This window comes from Scyliorhinus canicula, chromosome 18, assembly GCF_902713615.1.
Source record: "Scyliorhinus canicula chromosome 18, sScyCan1.1, whole genome shotgun sequence".
Classification (NCBI taxonomy): Eukaryota; Metazoa; Chordata; class Chondrichthyes; order Carcharhiniformes; family Scyliorhinidae; genus Scyliorhinus; species Scyliorhinus canicula.
Window position 1 is genome coordinate 73,979,988 of NC_052163.1, and position 14,660 is coordinate 73,994,647.

General features: G+C 48.2%; 1 protein-coding gene across 1 annotated transcript in view; it reads left to right on the forward strand.

Moving 5' to 3' along the window:
- Nucleotides 1-14,660, forward strand: part of LOC119953372 (lipoprotein lipase-like) — a 67,887-nt gene that overhangs the window by 28,455 nt on the left and 24,772 nt on the right. The window contains exons 3-5 of the mRNA XM_038777567.1: nt 648-827; nt 931-1,042; nt 1,743-1,976. Of these exons, the coding sequence (XP_038633495.1) occupies nt 648-827; nt 931-1,042; nt 1,743-1,976 (526 nt within the window). The remainder of the gene's footprint in view (nt 1-647; nt 828-930; nt 1,043-1,742; nt 1,977-14,660) is intronic.

Genomic DNA, 14,660 nt, shown 5'->3' on the forward strand with positions numbered 1-14,660 from the left:
AGAAGTCTTACAACACCAGGTTAAAGTCCAACAGGTTTGTTTCAAATCACTAGTTTTCGGAGCGATTTCAGGTGAAGGAGCAGTGCTTTGTTGGACTGTTGGACTTTAACCTGGTGTTGTAAGACTTCTTACTGTGCTCACCCCAGTCCAACGCTGGCATCTCCACAATATGGCTAACCTTTTGGACACTAAGGGGTAATTTAGCATGGCCAATCCACCTAATCTGCACTTCTCTGGACTGTGGGAGGAAACCGGAGCACCCGGAGGAAACCCACGCACACACGGGGAGAAAGTGCAAACTCCACACAGACTGGAATTAAACCCGGGACTCTGGAGCTGTGAGGCAGTAGTGCTAGCCACTGTGCCACTGTGACGCCCCAACTTTAAATTGATCAGACACAGCACAGCGTGGATCTTGAGGGGAGCTTGGGGGGGACGGCGATGGGAGGGGGATGGAGGATGGAGGGGGCGGAGGGGGAGGAGGGGGGGGGGGGAGGAGGGGGAGCAGTGTTTGGCCCTGATCAGAAAAGTGCAGAAACCTTGCGTGGCAGAGGCTTGTGACCCACCCTGAGGTGCTCCACGTCTTACTGAAGCTGCTCAGGAACTTGTTCAGGGAGAGACTGACCGCCTCGTTTGTATATTTTTAGGTGAGTGGGATGTTTGAGAGCTGGATTGAAAAGTTAGTAATAGCTCTCTACCAGAGAGAGCCTGCTGCGAATGTCCTCGTTGTGGATTGGCTCGATCGGGCCCACCAGCATTACCCAATCGCAGCCAAGAATACCATGTTGGTTGGTCAAGACATCGCCAAGCTGATTGATTGGCTGGAGGTGAGGAAATTCAAAAGATCTGTTTCTCCCAGAAGAATATTTAATTGTATTGTCACATGATTTCCTTTTAAACCAATAGCATCTGTTTTTCTGGTTCTCATAGAAACAAGAAAATAATCCGCTTAACAAGATGCACCTGATTGGATACAGCCTTGGAGCTCACGTGGCTGGCTTTGCAGGGAGTCACACAGCCAATAAAATTAGCCGGATTACAGGTAGTGCAGTGAAAATATTTCTGATTGGCTCATTGTATCCCTGACTGATTCAAGGTGGACTGTGTGTTTATGCCCTGTGATTATTTGGATGGCACAATGCCAGCCTTTGGTGTGGCACAAAGTGGCGGCAAACACTCCTCCACTCAGTGAAATTGGTCTAATAACATGGGCAGCATGGTAGCATAGTGGTTAGCACAATTGCTTCACAGCTCCAGGGTCCCAGGTTCGATTCCCGACTGGGTCACTGTCTGTGCGGAGTCTGCACGTTCTCCCCGAGTGTGCGTGGGTTTCCTCCGGGTGCTCCGGTTTCCCCCCACAGTCCAAAGCTGTGCAGCTTAGGTGGATTGGCCATGATAAATTGCCGTTAGTGTTCAAAATTGCCCTTAGTGTTGGGTGGGGTTACTGGGTTATGGGTATAGGGTGGAGGTCTGGGGTTAGGTCGGGTGCTCTTTCAAAAGAGCCGGTGCAGACTCGATGGGCCAAATGGCCTCCTTCTGCACTGTAAATTCTATGAAACATTGCCCCTGCTACCCCCACTGCTCCTTGCAGAGGCTGGGTTGTACTGTCACTGTCTCTGTCAATCCTGGGGTAACACATTGCACTGTAGGAACGCCATGGGGAGACTGGAATATATTTTAAAATTTGTGGGTAAAAAGCGTGTTATTAAAATCTGACTCCAATTTCTCAATCCTTCTTTTAGGGCTAGATCCTGCTGGGCCAGTATTTGAAGAAACCCATGCCCACGGCCGGCTATCTCCCGATGATGCTACTTTTGTCGATGTTCTCCACACCTTCACCAGGGAATCTCTGGGAATTAGCATTGGGATTCGGCAGCCCATCGGACATGTTGACATCTATCCAAATGGAGGCAGCTTCCAGCCTGGCTGTGATCTGCAGAAGGCTGTGAACAACATTGCCAGATTCGGCATCTTTGGTAAGAGGCGGAACTGGGTGGAGCAGTGACTGGTTGGCTTCCATCCGGAACATGGGTTTAAATCCAATCCTGGATGATGGATAAAGAATGTCAAGGCTTTGGAGAGGGTCCTGAGATTGTTGCTGGGATAGCACTGTGATAAGGGACTTCAGTTGTCCTGAGAGCCTGCAGAAGCGGAGGATGTCCATAGGGGCTGGTTTAGCACACTGGGCTAAATCGCTGGCTATGTCCATAGGGGCTGTTTAGCACACTGGGCTAAATCGCTGGCTTTGAAAGCAGGCCAGCAGCACGGTTTGATTCCCGTAACAGCCTCCCCGAACAGGCGCAGGAATGTGGCGACTAGGGGCTTTTCACAGTAACTTCATTGAAGCCTACTCGTGACAATAAGCGATTTTCACTTCATTTTCATTTCATTTCATAGAGCACTGCAGCAACTCACCCAGGCTTCTTCGACAGCGCCTTCCAAACCCACAACCTCTACCATGTAGAAGGGCAAGGGCAGCAGGCGCCTGGTAACATCATCACCTGCAAGTTCCCCACCAAGTCACTCACCATCCTGACCAGTAACCCCACGTAACCTTTTTGGACACTAAGGGAAATTTTTCATGGCTAATCCACCTAACCTGCGCATCTTTGAACTGTGGGAGGAAACCGAAGCACCCGGAGGAAACCCACGCACACACGGGGAGGACGTGCAGACTCCGCACAGACAGTGACCCAGCCGGGAATCGAACCTGGGACCCTGGAGCTGTGAAGCAACTGTGCTAAATATTATGCTACCGTGCTGCCCACTTATTAGATAATTAGATAACTCTTTCAAAGAAAAAGCACCAACAAAACAATGGCCCTGGTCTGTGTATTGATTCTGTGAACATCACGGCAGTGTAAGTGAAGTAGTTTGGAATAGTTGCTGTCCATCTAGTGGGCGTAGGCTCATAAGATAGATGATCACTAACTTGTCAAGTCTGAGCATGAATGAAGTTCCTTCTGGTGTAGTCAGGCCTCGATTCGCAGGTAAGGATTAAGGCCGATTGTAGAGAGTACTTTACTGTGTGATGAATCTGTAATTCATCTTTAGGCTGACAACAAAGTGCAGGAAATAATACTTGTGGTGGCTCGAGGCAATACTAGGGAGACTCCCAGTATAACGGAACAAGGCTTCAATGGTGACAATTCAAGGTAAATATAACTAGCACAGAGTGACTAAACAGGCCTTCACTCTCTGGCTGCAGGGTCTACTCTGCCCGGGACATTGGTCCCAGGGCGCCGCCCTTTAGAATCATAGAGTCCTAGAGGTCGACAGCATAGAAAAGACCCTTCAGCCCATCACATCTGCGCCGGTCAAAAGCAACCACCAAACTATTCAAATCCCATTTTCCAGCACTTGGCCCATAGCCTTGTATGCCCTGGCATCATAAGTACGCATCTAAATACTTATTCAATGTTATGAGGATATCTGCCTCCACCACCCTTTCAGGCCAGAAGTTCTAGACTCCCACCATCCTCTGGGTGAAATTGCTTTTCCTCAGATCTCCTCTAAATCTCCTGCACCTTACCGTAAATCTATTGAGCCCTCCACCAAAGGGAAAAGTTTCTGCTTGTCCACTCTACCTCTGTCCCTCATAATTTTGTACATCCCAATCGTGTCCCCCTCAGTCTTCTCTGCTCCAAGGAAAACAACACCAGTCTATCCAATCTTTCTTCATAGCTAAAACTCTCCAGCCCAGGCAACATCCTGGTAAATCGCCTCTGCACCCTTTCCAGGGCTATCATATCCCTTCTATAATGTGTATTCCAGAACTACATACAATATTCTTGCTGCGGCCTAACCAAAATGTTATACAGTTCCAGCAAAACTTCCCTGCTCTTAAACTCTATGCCTCGGCTAATAAGGGCAAGTATACCATATGCCTTCTTAACCACTGGTACCCACCTGATCTGCTACCTTAAGGATGCACATGCACACCAAGGTCCCTCTGACCCTCGGTGCTTCTCGGGTTCTACTGTTTATCATGTATTCCCTTGCCTTGTTTGTCCTTCGCAGGTGCATCACCTCACATTTATCCGGATTGAATTCCATTTGCCATTTATCAGCCAATCTGACCAGCCAATCTGTATGCTCCTGTAATCTAACTCTATCCTCCTCACTATTTACCACACCGCCAATTTTCATATCACCCACTAACTTACTGATCAACCCTCCTACAATCATATCTAAATTTATATAAACCATAAACAGCAAGGGCCCCAACACTGATCCCTGCGTGACCCCACTGGACACAGGCTTCCAGTCAGAAAAACACCCCTCGACCATCACCCTCTGCTTCCTGCCACTCAGCCAATTCTGGATCCAATTTGCCAAATTTTCTTGAATCTTATGGGCTTTTGCCTTTTCCATCAGTCTCTCATGTGGGACCTTATCAAAACCTTACTGAAGTCCAAATAGACTACGTCTAATGCATCACCCTCATCTACACAGCTGATCACCTCTTTGAAACATTCAATCAAGTTGGTCAGACATGACCTCCCCTTAACAAAACTAGGCTGACTGTTCTTGATTAATCCCTGCCTCTCCAAATGCAAATTCATTCTGTCTCTCAGAATTACTTCCAATAGGTTCCCCACCACTGAGGTTAGACTGACTGGCCTGTGGTTTCCTGGATTATCCCTTCCTCCCTTCTATAATAATGGTACCACATTGGCTATCCTCCAGTCCTCCGCACCTCTTCTGTGGTCAGAGAAGAATTGAAAATTATTGCCAGCGCCCCTGTTGCTTCCTCCCTTGCCTCACTCAAGAGCCTGGGATACATTTCATCTGGCTCTGGAGGTTTGTCTACTTTTAAGCCTGTCAGACCACTCAGAACCTCTTCTCTATCTATGTTAATCTCTTTAATTTTATCACAGTGCTTCTCCCTGATTTCTATACCCACACCTCTTAACAAATGAACACTGACACAAAGTATTCATTTTGAACCCTACCTATGTCCTTTGCTCCACACACAAATTGCCACTGTGGTGCTTAATGGGCCCTACTCTTTCCCTAGTTATCGTTTCACCTTTAATGTACTTGTAACACAACTGGGAATTTCCTTTATTTTATCTGCCGATATCCTTTCATGTCCCCTTTTTGCTCCCCTAATTTCCTTTTTAAGTTCCCTCATGCACATTCTATATGTCTCGAGGGCTTCTGCTGTTTTGAACCCTCAATATCTGCCATAGGCCTCCCTTTTTCTCCTTATCCAATGATGTATATCCCTCGATATCCAGGGTTCACTGGATTTGTTGGTCCCATCCTTTTCCTTGACTGGAACATGTTGGCCCTACACTCTCTACACTCTCCCTATTTCCTTCTTGAATGCGTCCCACTTTTCTCTCTCAGATTTACCTAAAAGTATCTGTTCTCAGTCCACTCGGGCCAACTCATTTCTGATCTCATTAAAATCGGCCTTCTTCCCATTTAGAAGTTTGATTTCAGGTCCATTCTTGCCCTTTTTCCATAACAATCCTGAATCAAACGCTCCCCCAGTGATACATCAACCACTTGCCAGCTTCGTTACCTAAAATTAAGTCCAGGACTATCCCCCTCCCTTGTAGGTCCTTTTACTTTCTGGCTTAAAAAGTTCTCCTAGATGCATTTTAAATATTACGCTCCCTCTAAACCTTTCACACTCTGAAATGAAATGAAAATCGCTTATTGTCACGAGTAGGCTTCAATGAAGTTACTGTGAAACGCCCCTAGTCGCCACATTCCGGCGCCTGTCCGGGGAGGCTGGTACGGGAATCGAACCGTGCTGCTGGCCTGCTTGGTCTGCTTTAAAAGCCAGCGATTTAGCCCAGTGAGCTAAACCAGCCCCTACCAACCACTCTGGCTACCCCCATTAATGTTGGGGAGTTGAAATTCCCCACTATCACTACCTTTTACTTTACACTTCTCTGAGATTTGCCTACATATCTGCTCTTCTATTTCTCTCAGACTGTTGGCGAACCTATAGAGCATTCCCAGCTACTCTTTTATTAGTTTTTAAGTTCTACCCATAAGACTTAATTTGAAGAGCCTTCTAAGATGTTGTCCCATCTTACTGCTGTAATTGATCAAAATTGCAACACCTCTTCCTCTTTTACCTCCTTCCCTGACTCACCTGAGGATCCTATACCCTGGGATATTGAGCTGCCAATCTTGTCCCTCTCTTAGCCATGTCTCAATGACAACAAAGGCATCATAACCCCGTGGTTTAGTTTGTGCCCTTAACTCATCTACTTTGATCATCAGACTCATTGCATTAAAATAAATACCATCCAATCTTGCCAAACTCCCTTGTGACTTAACTGGTCTAGACATTCTATGCCTTCCTGACTCACTTGCTGTCTCTTCTAATTTAGCTGTGCATCTCCCCCTGCTGAATCTTCTCAGGATCCCCTCCCCCCGCCAAGTTAGTTTAAGCCCTCCCTAACAGCACTAGCTAACGTCATTGCAAGGGCGTCAGTTCCATTTTGGATTAGGTGTAACCTGTCCAGCTTGTACAGGTCCAACCATCCCCAAAAACGTTTCCAATATTCCAGAAATCTAAAGCCCTCCCTCCTGCACCATTTCTCCAGCCACGCATTCATCTGGACTAACCTCCTATTTCTACAGTCACTCGCATGTGGCACCGGAGATAATCCAGATAATAACTTCTGGTAATATCTTCTGGTCCTGTTTTTTAATCTATTTCCCAGCTCCTAAAGTCTGCTTCCAGGACCTCACCCCTTTTTCTGCCGATATTTTTGGTACCAATATGTACCACAATATCTGCCTGTTTACCCTCCCCCTTCAGTATGCCCTGCAGCTGTTCCGTGACCTACCTGACCCAGGCATCATTGAGGCAATATATCATCCTAGAGTCTCTTTTGCGACCACAGAAATGCCTGTTTGTTTCCCTTACAATTGAATGCCCTACCACTATAGCCCTGACATTCTTCCTCCTCCTCCCTTGCGCAGCAGACCCAGTCATGGTGCTATGAAGTTGTCTGCCACTGCTTTCCCCGACACAGTCATCTCCCCCAACACTATCCAAAATGGGGATTCCTGCTACATAGCACAGGGGGAACATATCACCTGTGGGAGCTCTCCTGCCATGACTACCCTTAAGCCCCTTATTTACTTCCTTTATGAATAAAAAACTATGCTTATGTAAGGAAACTATTAACTTACCTCCCTTACACTAACTTTACTTCCTTTACCCTACTTTGTTTACTTATAATACTTTATTATAATGACCCTGACTTTCACTTATTCGTGTTGTTTATCAGTTAATCCTCTCTTCCAAAAGAAAACACTTTTTAAAATCACAACTGCTTCTCTGCGACTCTGACTGCAAGAATAGCCCTCCCGGACCGCTTTCTCGCTGTTCTTCAGGGTTCACACTCTCCCACGCAATAAGCCCCATGCTAGTCACGCAGACCACGTGGACCTGCCCCTAAAATGGGCCACACCACCACACTCCCCCCCCCTTAAATCCCTCAATAACATATTTGCAGAACAGATTATGTACAGTAACTATATACAATTAGAAAGGTTGAGAAACACAAAGGGAGAGAGTCCATAACAGTTCATCACAATGTCAATCTGTCGGGCGATTTTCTGGCTCTCGTGAATCGTCTTAATCCCCCAATCGGCTCCTCCATCTCTGAGGTAGCAACGTTGTCATCCCTGCAAGGTTGTCCCTGAGATTCGACCACCAAGGCAGGCAGAGGCGGACTTACAATAAAACACACAGAGCTGCAGCGTGGGGCTCCGGCCAATGGCAGGGCCCCATACTGAGAGGTGGCTGTGTCTGTCCCCAAAAGTGTCTGTCCGCTTCTGCTGTGAAGCCTTCAGTGAGACGAGGAGAAGGCACTGGCCAGCGGGACCTATAGGAGAGCAGCGGGGCAACTCCTGATCTCCTGGCCAGGGCTCAGGAGGTCTGGCGGGTAACCAACCGAAAGAACAGAGGCCATCAGGCCAGATAGCCAACAGTAACAGCCTGGCAGCCAGCAAGGAGCGCACACGGTCATTGAGGGTCGAACCTCGAGGCTCAGACACCGAGTGAGAGGTGTGAGATGAGCAGAGCAGCAGTCAGGAAGTGCGAAGGTCAGGCAGGAGGCAGCGGTGTCGTGTCTCTGGGCATCAGTGAGCAGCAGCCTGTGGGAGTGGGACGACCCGACCAGCGCCAGAGGCCAGGCAAGGCTGAGAGTGAGAGGGCTGGACTGGGCAGAAACCTGACTGGGTAGTGAGGGGGAGATTTTTAGTTTCTGTGCCTTGCATTGTGAGAGCTGAGAGTGGATAAGGTCAGGACGCATTGACGTCATTCGCAATGGGGTTCTACGTCATTGGGAGTGGGGCGCAAATTCATTGGGAGGTGTGGAGTGACGTTATTGGGGGCAGGGATTGACGCCATTGGGCGAAGGGCTCAACTTTATTGGGGACAGGGATTGACATAATTGGGGTGGGGTTTGACTCATTGGGGGTGGGGCTGGATGCCTTTGGGGTGGGGCTCAACATCATTGGGGAGAGCTCAATGTCATTAGGGGAGGAGCTTGACATCATGGGGTGGGGCTCAATGTCATTGGGGTGGGGCTCGATGTCATTAGGGGTGGGGCTTGGCATCATTGGGGTGGGGCTCGATGTCATTGGGGTGGGGCTGGATGTCATTGGGGTGGGGCCTGATGTCATTGGGGTGGGGCGTGGCATCATTGGGGTGGGGCGCAATGTCATTAGGGGTGGGGCGTGGCATCATTGGGGCGGGGCTTGGCATTATTGGGGTGGGGCTCAATGTCATTAGGGGTGGGGCTTGGCATCATTGGGGTGGGGCTCAATGTCATTAGGGGTGGGGCTTGGCATCATTGGAGTGGGGCTCAGTGTCATTAGGGGTGGGGCTTGGCATCATTGGGGTGGGGCTCGATGTCATTAGGGGTGGGGCTTGGCATCATTAGGGTGGGGCTCAATGTTCTTGGGGTGGGCTCGGGATCATTGGGGTGGGGCTCAATGTCATTAGGGGTGGGGCTTGGCATCATTGGCGTGGGGCTCGATGCCATTAGGGGTGGGGCTTTGCATCATTGGGGTGGGGCTCGATGTCATTAGGGGTGGGGCTTGGCATCATTGGGGTGGGGCTCAATGTCATTAGGGGTGGGGCTTGGCATCATTGGGGTGAGACTTGACGTTCTTGGGGATGGGCTAGGGATCATTGGGGTGGGGCTCAATGTCATTAGAGGTGGGGCTTGGCATCATTGGCGAGGGGCTTGATGTTATTGGGGGTGGGCTTGACATCATTAGGGGTGGGGCTTAATGTTCTTGGGGGTGGGCTCGGGATCATTGGGGTGGGGCTTGTGTTATTGGGGTGGGCTCGACATCATTGGGGGTGGGGTTTGATGTTATTGGGGGTGGGCTTGACATCATTGGGGTGGGGCTCGATGTCATTGGGATGGGGCTCAAGGTTTTTGGGGGTTGGGCCTGTGTCATTGGGGCGGGGTTGATGTCATTGTGGACGGGCCACCACGTCACCAGGGGGTGGGGCATAATGTAGAGCTCCTGCAAAGAGGGAGAGTGCCTCCAAAAGTGTAAGTCCGCCTGTGACAGCAGGGACATTCCATCTCCAGCTCCCTCCTGTGAGTGGTAATGTCTGTTGTCCCTGGTAGGTATCGCACTGGCGCACCATGCATTCAATATCCATAACTATGCTGGGCCACCAAATGATGCTTCCAGCTAGCATTTTCATTTCTGTTTGGCTCAGATGGGCATTGTACCATTTTGCAAGAAAGGCTCTCCTGGTGAGGGTGGTATCCCCACTCGGGAACCCCAGAGTATGACTCCATCCTCACAACCGAGTTTGTCTTTGAGAATGAGACCAGGCCTTAACTGGTCAGATTTACCATGGTGCCACCCAGGTAAGATCATGCGTTTCTCTTTGGACAGAACTGGGTCAAGCTTTCCAATCCTGGGCATGTTTCACTCACTGTTTTGTGATGCTTTTCGCTTTCTTTGTTTGTTTTGGAGGTTTCTCCTTTCCCCCTCAAATTCTGAACTACTGCGGCCTTGTGATCGATCAGGTTTACACTCGTCGCCAGTGTGGTGGCTCGGGGCAATATTAGGGAGACTTGCAGTATAACAGAACAAGAGTTTATTGTTAACAAGTAAACGTAAACTGTACACAGTCACCCAGTCACTCAACAGGTCTTCACTCTCGGGGTCCAGGGCCCACCCGTCTGGGACCCTGCTCCCAGAGCCTACTGCTTGTCCCCCATTGGTCAGGTATCATGCGCTTCCTCACGATAGGCCCCGAGCTGGTCACGTGGACTGCAAGGGTTTGCCCCTTAAAGGGACCGTGCTTCCAAGTGCCATTGCCAGCACTCCAAATCTTTATTTCAATAGGGACCTCTCAGTTCACAATCTGTCACAGTATGGGATTTTTAAACTTTACTTTCTCTTCACAGAACAGATTTAGCACTGAGTTATTTGTAAATGTTGTGTTTCAAAACAAGATTTTAGCATAGGTTTAAAAGCAAGACGTTGAAGCCATCTAGAGAAAGCGTGTAATTTTGCCAGGTCTGGCACTGAGATCAGTATTAAAGCCAGATGAGCCAGCTTGTCAAATTACAACTATTCAAAATATATAAAGAGAGGAGTTGAGAGCAGGAAGGTCCCTGTTCAATCTCAGAATAGCTGAAGATGACCTGACTCCTGAAAGGGACACAATGGCACAGTGGTTAGCACTGCTGCCTCACAGCTCCAGGATCCCGGGTTCAATTCCGGCCTCGGGTGACTGTGTGGAGTTTGCACTTTCTCTCCATGTCTACGTGGGTTTCCTCCGGGTGCTCTGGTTTCCTCCCACAGTCCAAAGATGTGCAGGTTAGGTGGATTGGCCATGCTAAATTGCCCCTTAGTATCCAGGAGGTTAGGTGGGGTTACTGGGTTACAATGATAGATTGGAGGCATGGGCTTAAGTAGGGTGCTTTTCCAAGGACCGGTGCAGAATCAATGGGCCGAATGGCCTCCTGCTCTGTAAATTCTATGATTCTATGATTGAGGGAAGTAGCAAGTTTTATTGACAGACCGACAGGTGAATCACAGGAACAGCCGGCATGGGGGCAGACATTACAATTTTCTCTGATTACTCCAAATATAAAGGAAAGAAACAGACACATGGGCAGTCAGTCAGCTTAACCTGGGAATGGTGTCATACAAGGGTAAACTCAATCATCTGGAACTTGGAACCAGTGAGGCAACAGGGAAATTTGATTGAGCCCACTAATAGGGTTATTGCTGTGTGTCGTCACTGTACCTCCTGGGAAGTCAGAAGACATTCTGCACAGTTCCACCAATGTCAGCATTGTGCATTCCATTTGCCTTCTTAATTATATACTATACCTAACTTCTTGTGACTCAAGCACTAGAACACCTGGATCTCTCTGCACCTCACAATTCTGCAGCTCTTCTCCATTTAAGTAACATTCTGCTTTTTTATTCTTCCAACCAAAGTGAACAACTTCATGTTTCCCACATTATAGTCCCCATCTGCCGGATGTTTTCCCGCTCACTCAACCTATCCATATCCGTCTGCAACCTCCCTATGTCTTCACAGCATATTTTCCTCCCTATTTTTGTGTTATCTGCAAATTTAGCTACCATGCCTTTGCTCCCTTCATCTAAATTATTGATGTAAAAGTTGAGACCCCAGCGGGATTCCACTCATCACATCCTGAAAAAGATCCAACAATGCATCTTCTCTGTTTTCTGTCAGCCAGCTAATCTCCTACCAGGCTAATATGTTACCTCCTACATCATGAACTCCTAATTTGCACAATGACGTGGCACTTTGTCAAATGCCTTGTGGAAATCCAAATACAGCACATCTATAGGCTCCCCTTTATCCACAGCACATTTCTACTTCAGAGAACTCCAATAAATTGGTGAAGCATGACTTGTGCCTTGTAGATGGTGGACAGGCTTTGGGGAGTCAGGAGGTGAGTTACTCGTGGCAGAATTCCCAGCCTGTCACCTGCTCCTGTAGCCACAGTATTTATGTGGCTTGTCCAGTTCAGTTTCTGGTCAATGGTAACCGTCCCCGTCCCCCTCCCTCTAACCCCAACAGGGGGATTATATGATGATAATGCTACTTAATGTCATGGGGAGCTGGCTAGATTCTCTCTTGTTGGAGATGGTCCTTGCTTGTCACTCGTGTGGCACGAATGTAAGTTGCCCCTTGTCAGCCCAAGCCTGGGTATTGTCCAGGTCTTGCTGCATTTGGATATGGACTGCTTCGGCATCCGAGGAGTCGCGAATGGTGCTGAACATTGTGCAATCATCAGTGAACATCTACAGTTCTGACCTTAGGATGGAAGAAAGATCATTGCTGAAGCAGCTGAAGATGGTTGGACCTAGGACACTAACCTGAAAAACTCCTGCAGTGATGTCCTGGAACTGAGATGATTGATCTCCAACCACCACAACCATCTTCCTTTGTGCTAGCTAGGACTCCAGCCAGCAGAGAGTTATCCCTCTGGTTGCCATTGACTCCAGTTTTGTCATGGGCAGTCGACCTCAGCTCACCTCTGGAGTTCAGCTGTTTTGTCCATGTTTGAACCAAGGCTGTAATGAGGTCAGGAGCTGAGTGATCCTGGTGGAGCTCAAACTGAGTGTCAGTGGGCAGGTTAATGCTAAGTAAGTACTTCTTGATAGCACTGTTGATGATCCTTTCCACCACTTTACTAATGACTGTGAGTAGAACTGATAGGGTGGTAATTGGCAGGGTTGGATTTGTCCTGTTTTTTGTGTACAGGACACACCAGGGCAATTTTCCACTTTGCCGGGTAGATGTACTGGAACGGCTTGGCTAGGAGCATGGAAAGTTCAGAAGTACAAGAATTATGGTGCTGGGGCTAAGATGGATTGTCCACTCATCACTTCTGGCTGAATTGTGTTGCAAATGTTTCAGCCTTGTCTTTTTCACTGAAATGCCGGGCTCCTTCATCATTGAGGATGAGGATATGTGCCTCCTCTTCCAGTGAGTTGTTTAATTGTCCACCACCATTCAGGGTAGATCCCCTGGCTTGGTGGTAATGGTAGAGTGGGGGATGTGACGGGCCATGAGGTTATAGATTGTGGTTGAGTACAGCGACCCCTAGTTGCCCACAGCGACCCATTGTTGCCCAGTCTTGAGCTGCTCAGAATATATTCTATTTAGCACGGTGGTAGTGCCACACAACCTGATGGAGGGCACCTTCAACGTGAAGGTGGAATTTGTCTCCACAATGAGTGTGTGATGGTCACTCCGACCAATGCTCTTATTGGTAGATGCGGTTGTGGTGGTTGGAGGTCAGTCACCCTAGCACCAGGAAATCACTGTAAGTGTTCTTCAGGGTAATGTTCTCGGCCCAACCACCTCCAGCTGCTTCATCAATGACTTTCCTTCCATCACCAGGTCAAAAGTGGGATGATTGTTGATGATTACATATTGCTTATGTACAATTTGCAACTGCCCAGATAATTCCAAATGCAGCAGAATTTGAACAACATTCAAACTTGGGATGATAAGTGGCAAGGAGCAGTCATGCTGTACATGTTTCAGGTAATGAGCATCTGCAACAACATAAGCACCAACTCATGACATTCAACAGGGTTAGCATTGCTGAATCCGACAATGTTAACATTCACAGGGTCATCCTCAGAGGGTAGCAGAGTGGTTAGCACTGCTGCCTCACAGCATCACAAACCCAATTTGATACTGACCTTGGGTGACTGTCTGTGTGGAGTTTATACTTTCTCTCCGTGTCCGTGTTGGTTTCCTTCGGGTGCTCCGGTTTCCTCCCACAGTCCAAAGATGTGCAAGTTAGGTGGATCGGCCATGCTAAATTGCTCCTTCGTTTCCAAAGGTGTGCTGGTTATGTGGGATTACAGGGATAGGGGAGAGGGGTGGGTCTGGGTAGGGTTCTCTTTCAGAGGATTGGTGCAGACTCGATAGGCCATTTGGACTCTTTCTGCACTGTAGGGATTCTATGATACTTGACTCAAATGAATCAGCCATGTAAACGTAGAGCAGGTTGGAGGCAGAATATTCTACAGTGAATAGCTCACCTTAGGGAAAGTGGCACCCCATCTACAAGTAAATCAATGTGGACCAAGCCCACCAGGATACCCATTCAGCGGGATCTGCCATTGACAGGGGGTGATCGACAGGATGCATGTTCCCCACGAGTGCCTGCTGATGACAGAGGAGCAGGAGGAGGATTATGGACGGCTTTGGGGTGTAATGGTTTCTCACCAGGTTCACGAGCTGAATAGGTTATGCTTTTGAGAATGCTAAATATCGGGGTCCCGTATGCTGTTAGGAAGATTACCTTCTGTCCCATTGGTATTGACAAATAATGCATGTGCTCGGCACACTGGTCCCAGTCCGCTACGTTTGCATTGTTGCCAATCGGCACCAGAGTCGCCAATAATGTTGGCAATTAATAATGATGCTGTTTGAGTCGGCAGGTATCAGTGATACCACCACAAGGCTTTACCGATATCAATCAAAGGACCACACGACCAGTTAGTCAGTTCAAGTTCAAAGATGGTTTATTTACACACAAGGATTACTTCGACATGCAACACAAAATACTACAAGTTAAACTACACCTAACAACTACAATAACCTATATTTAACTTCAGTGCAACCGGCTCTATGC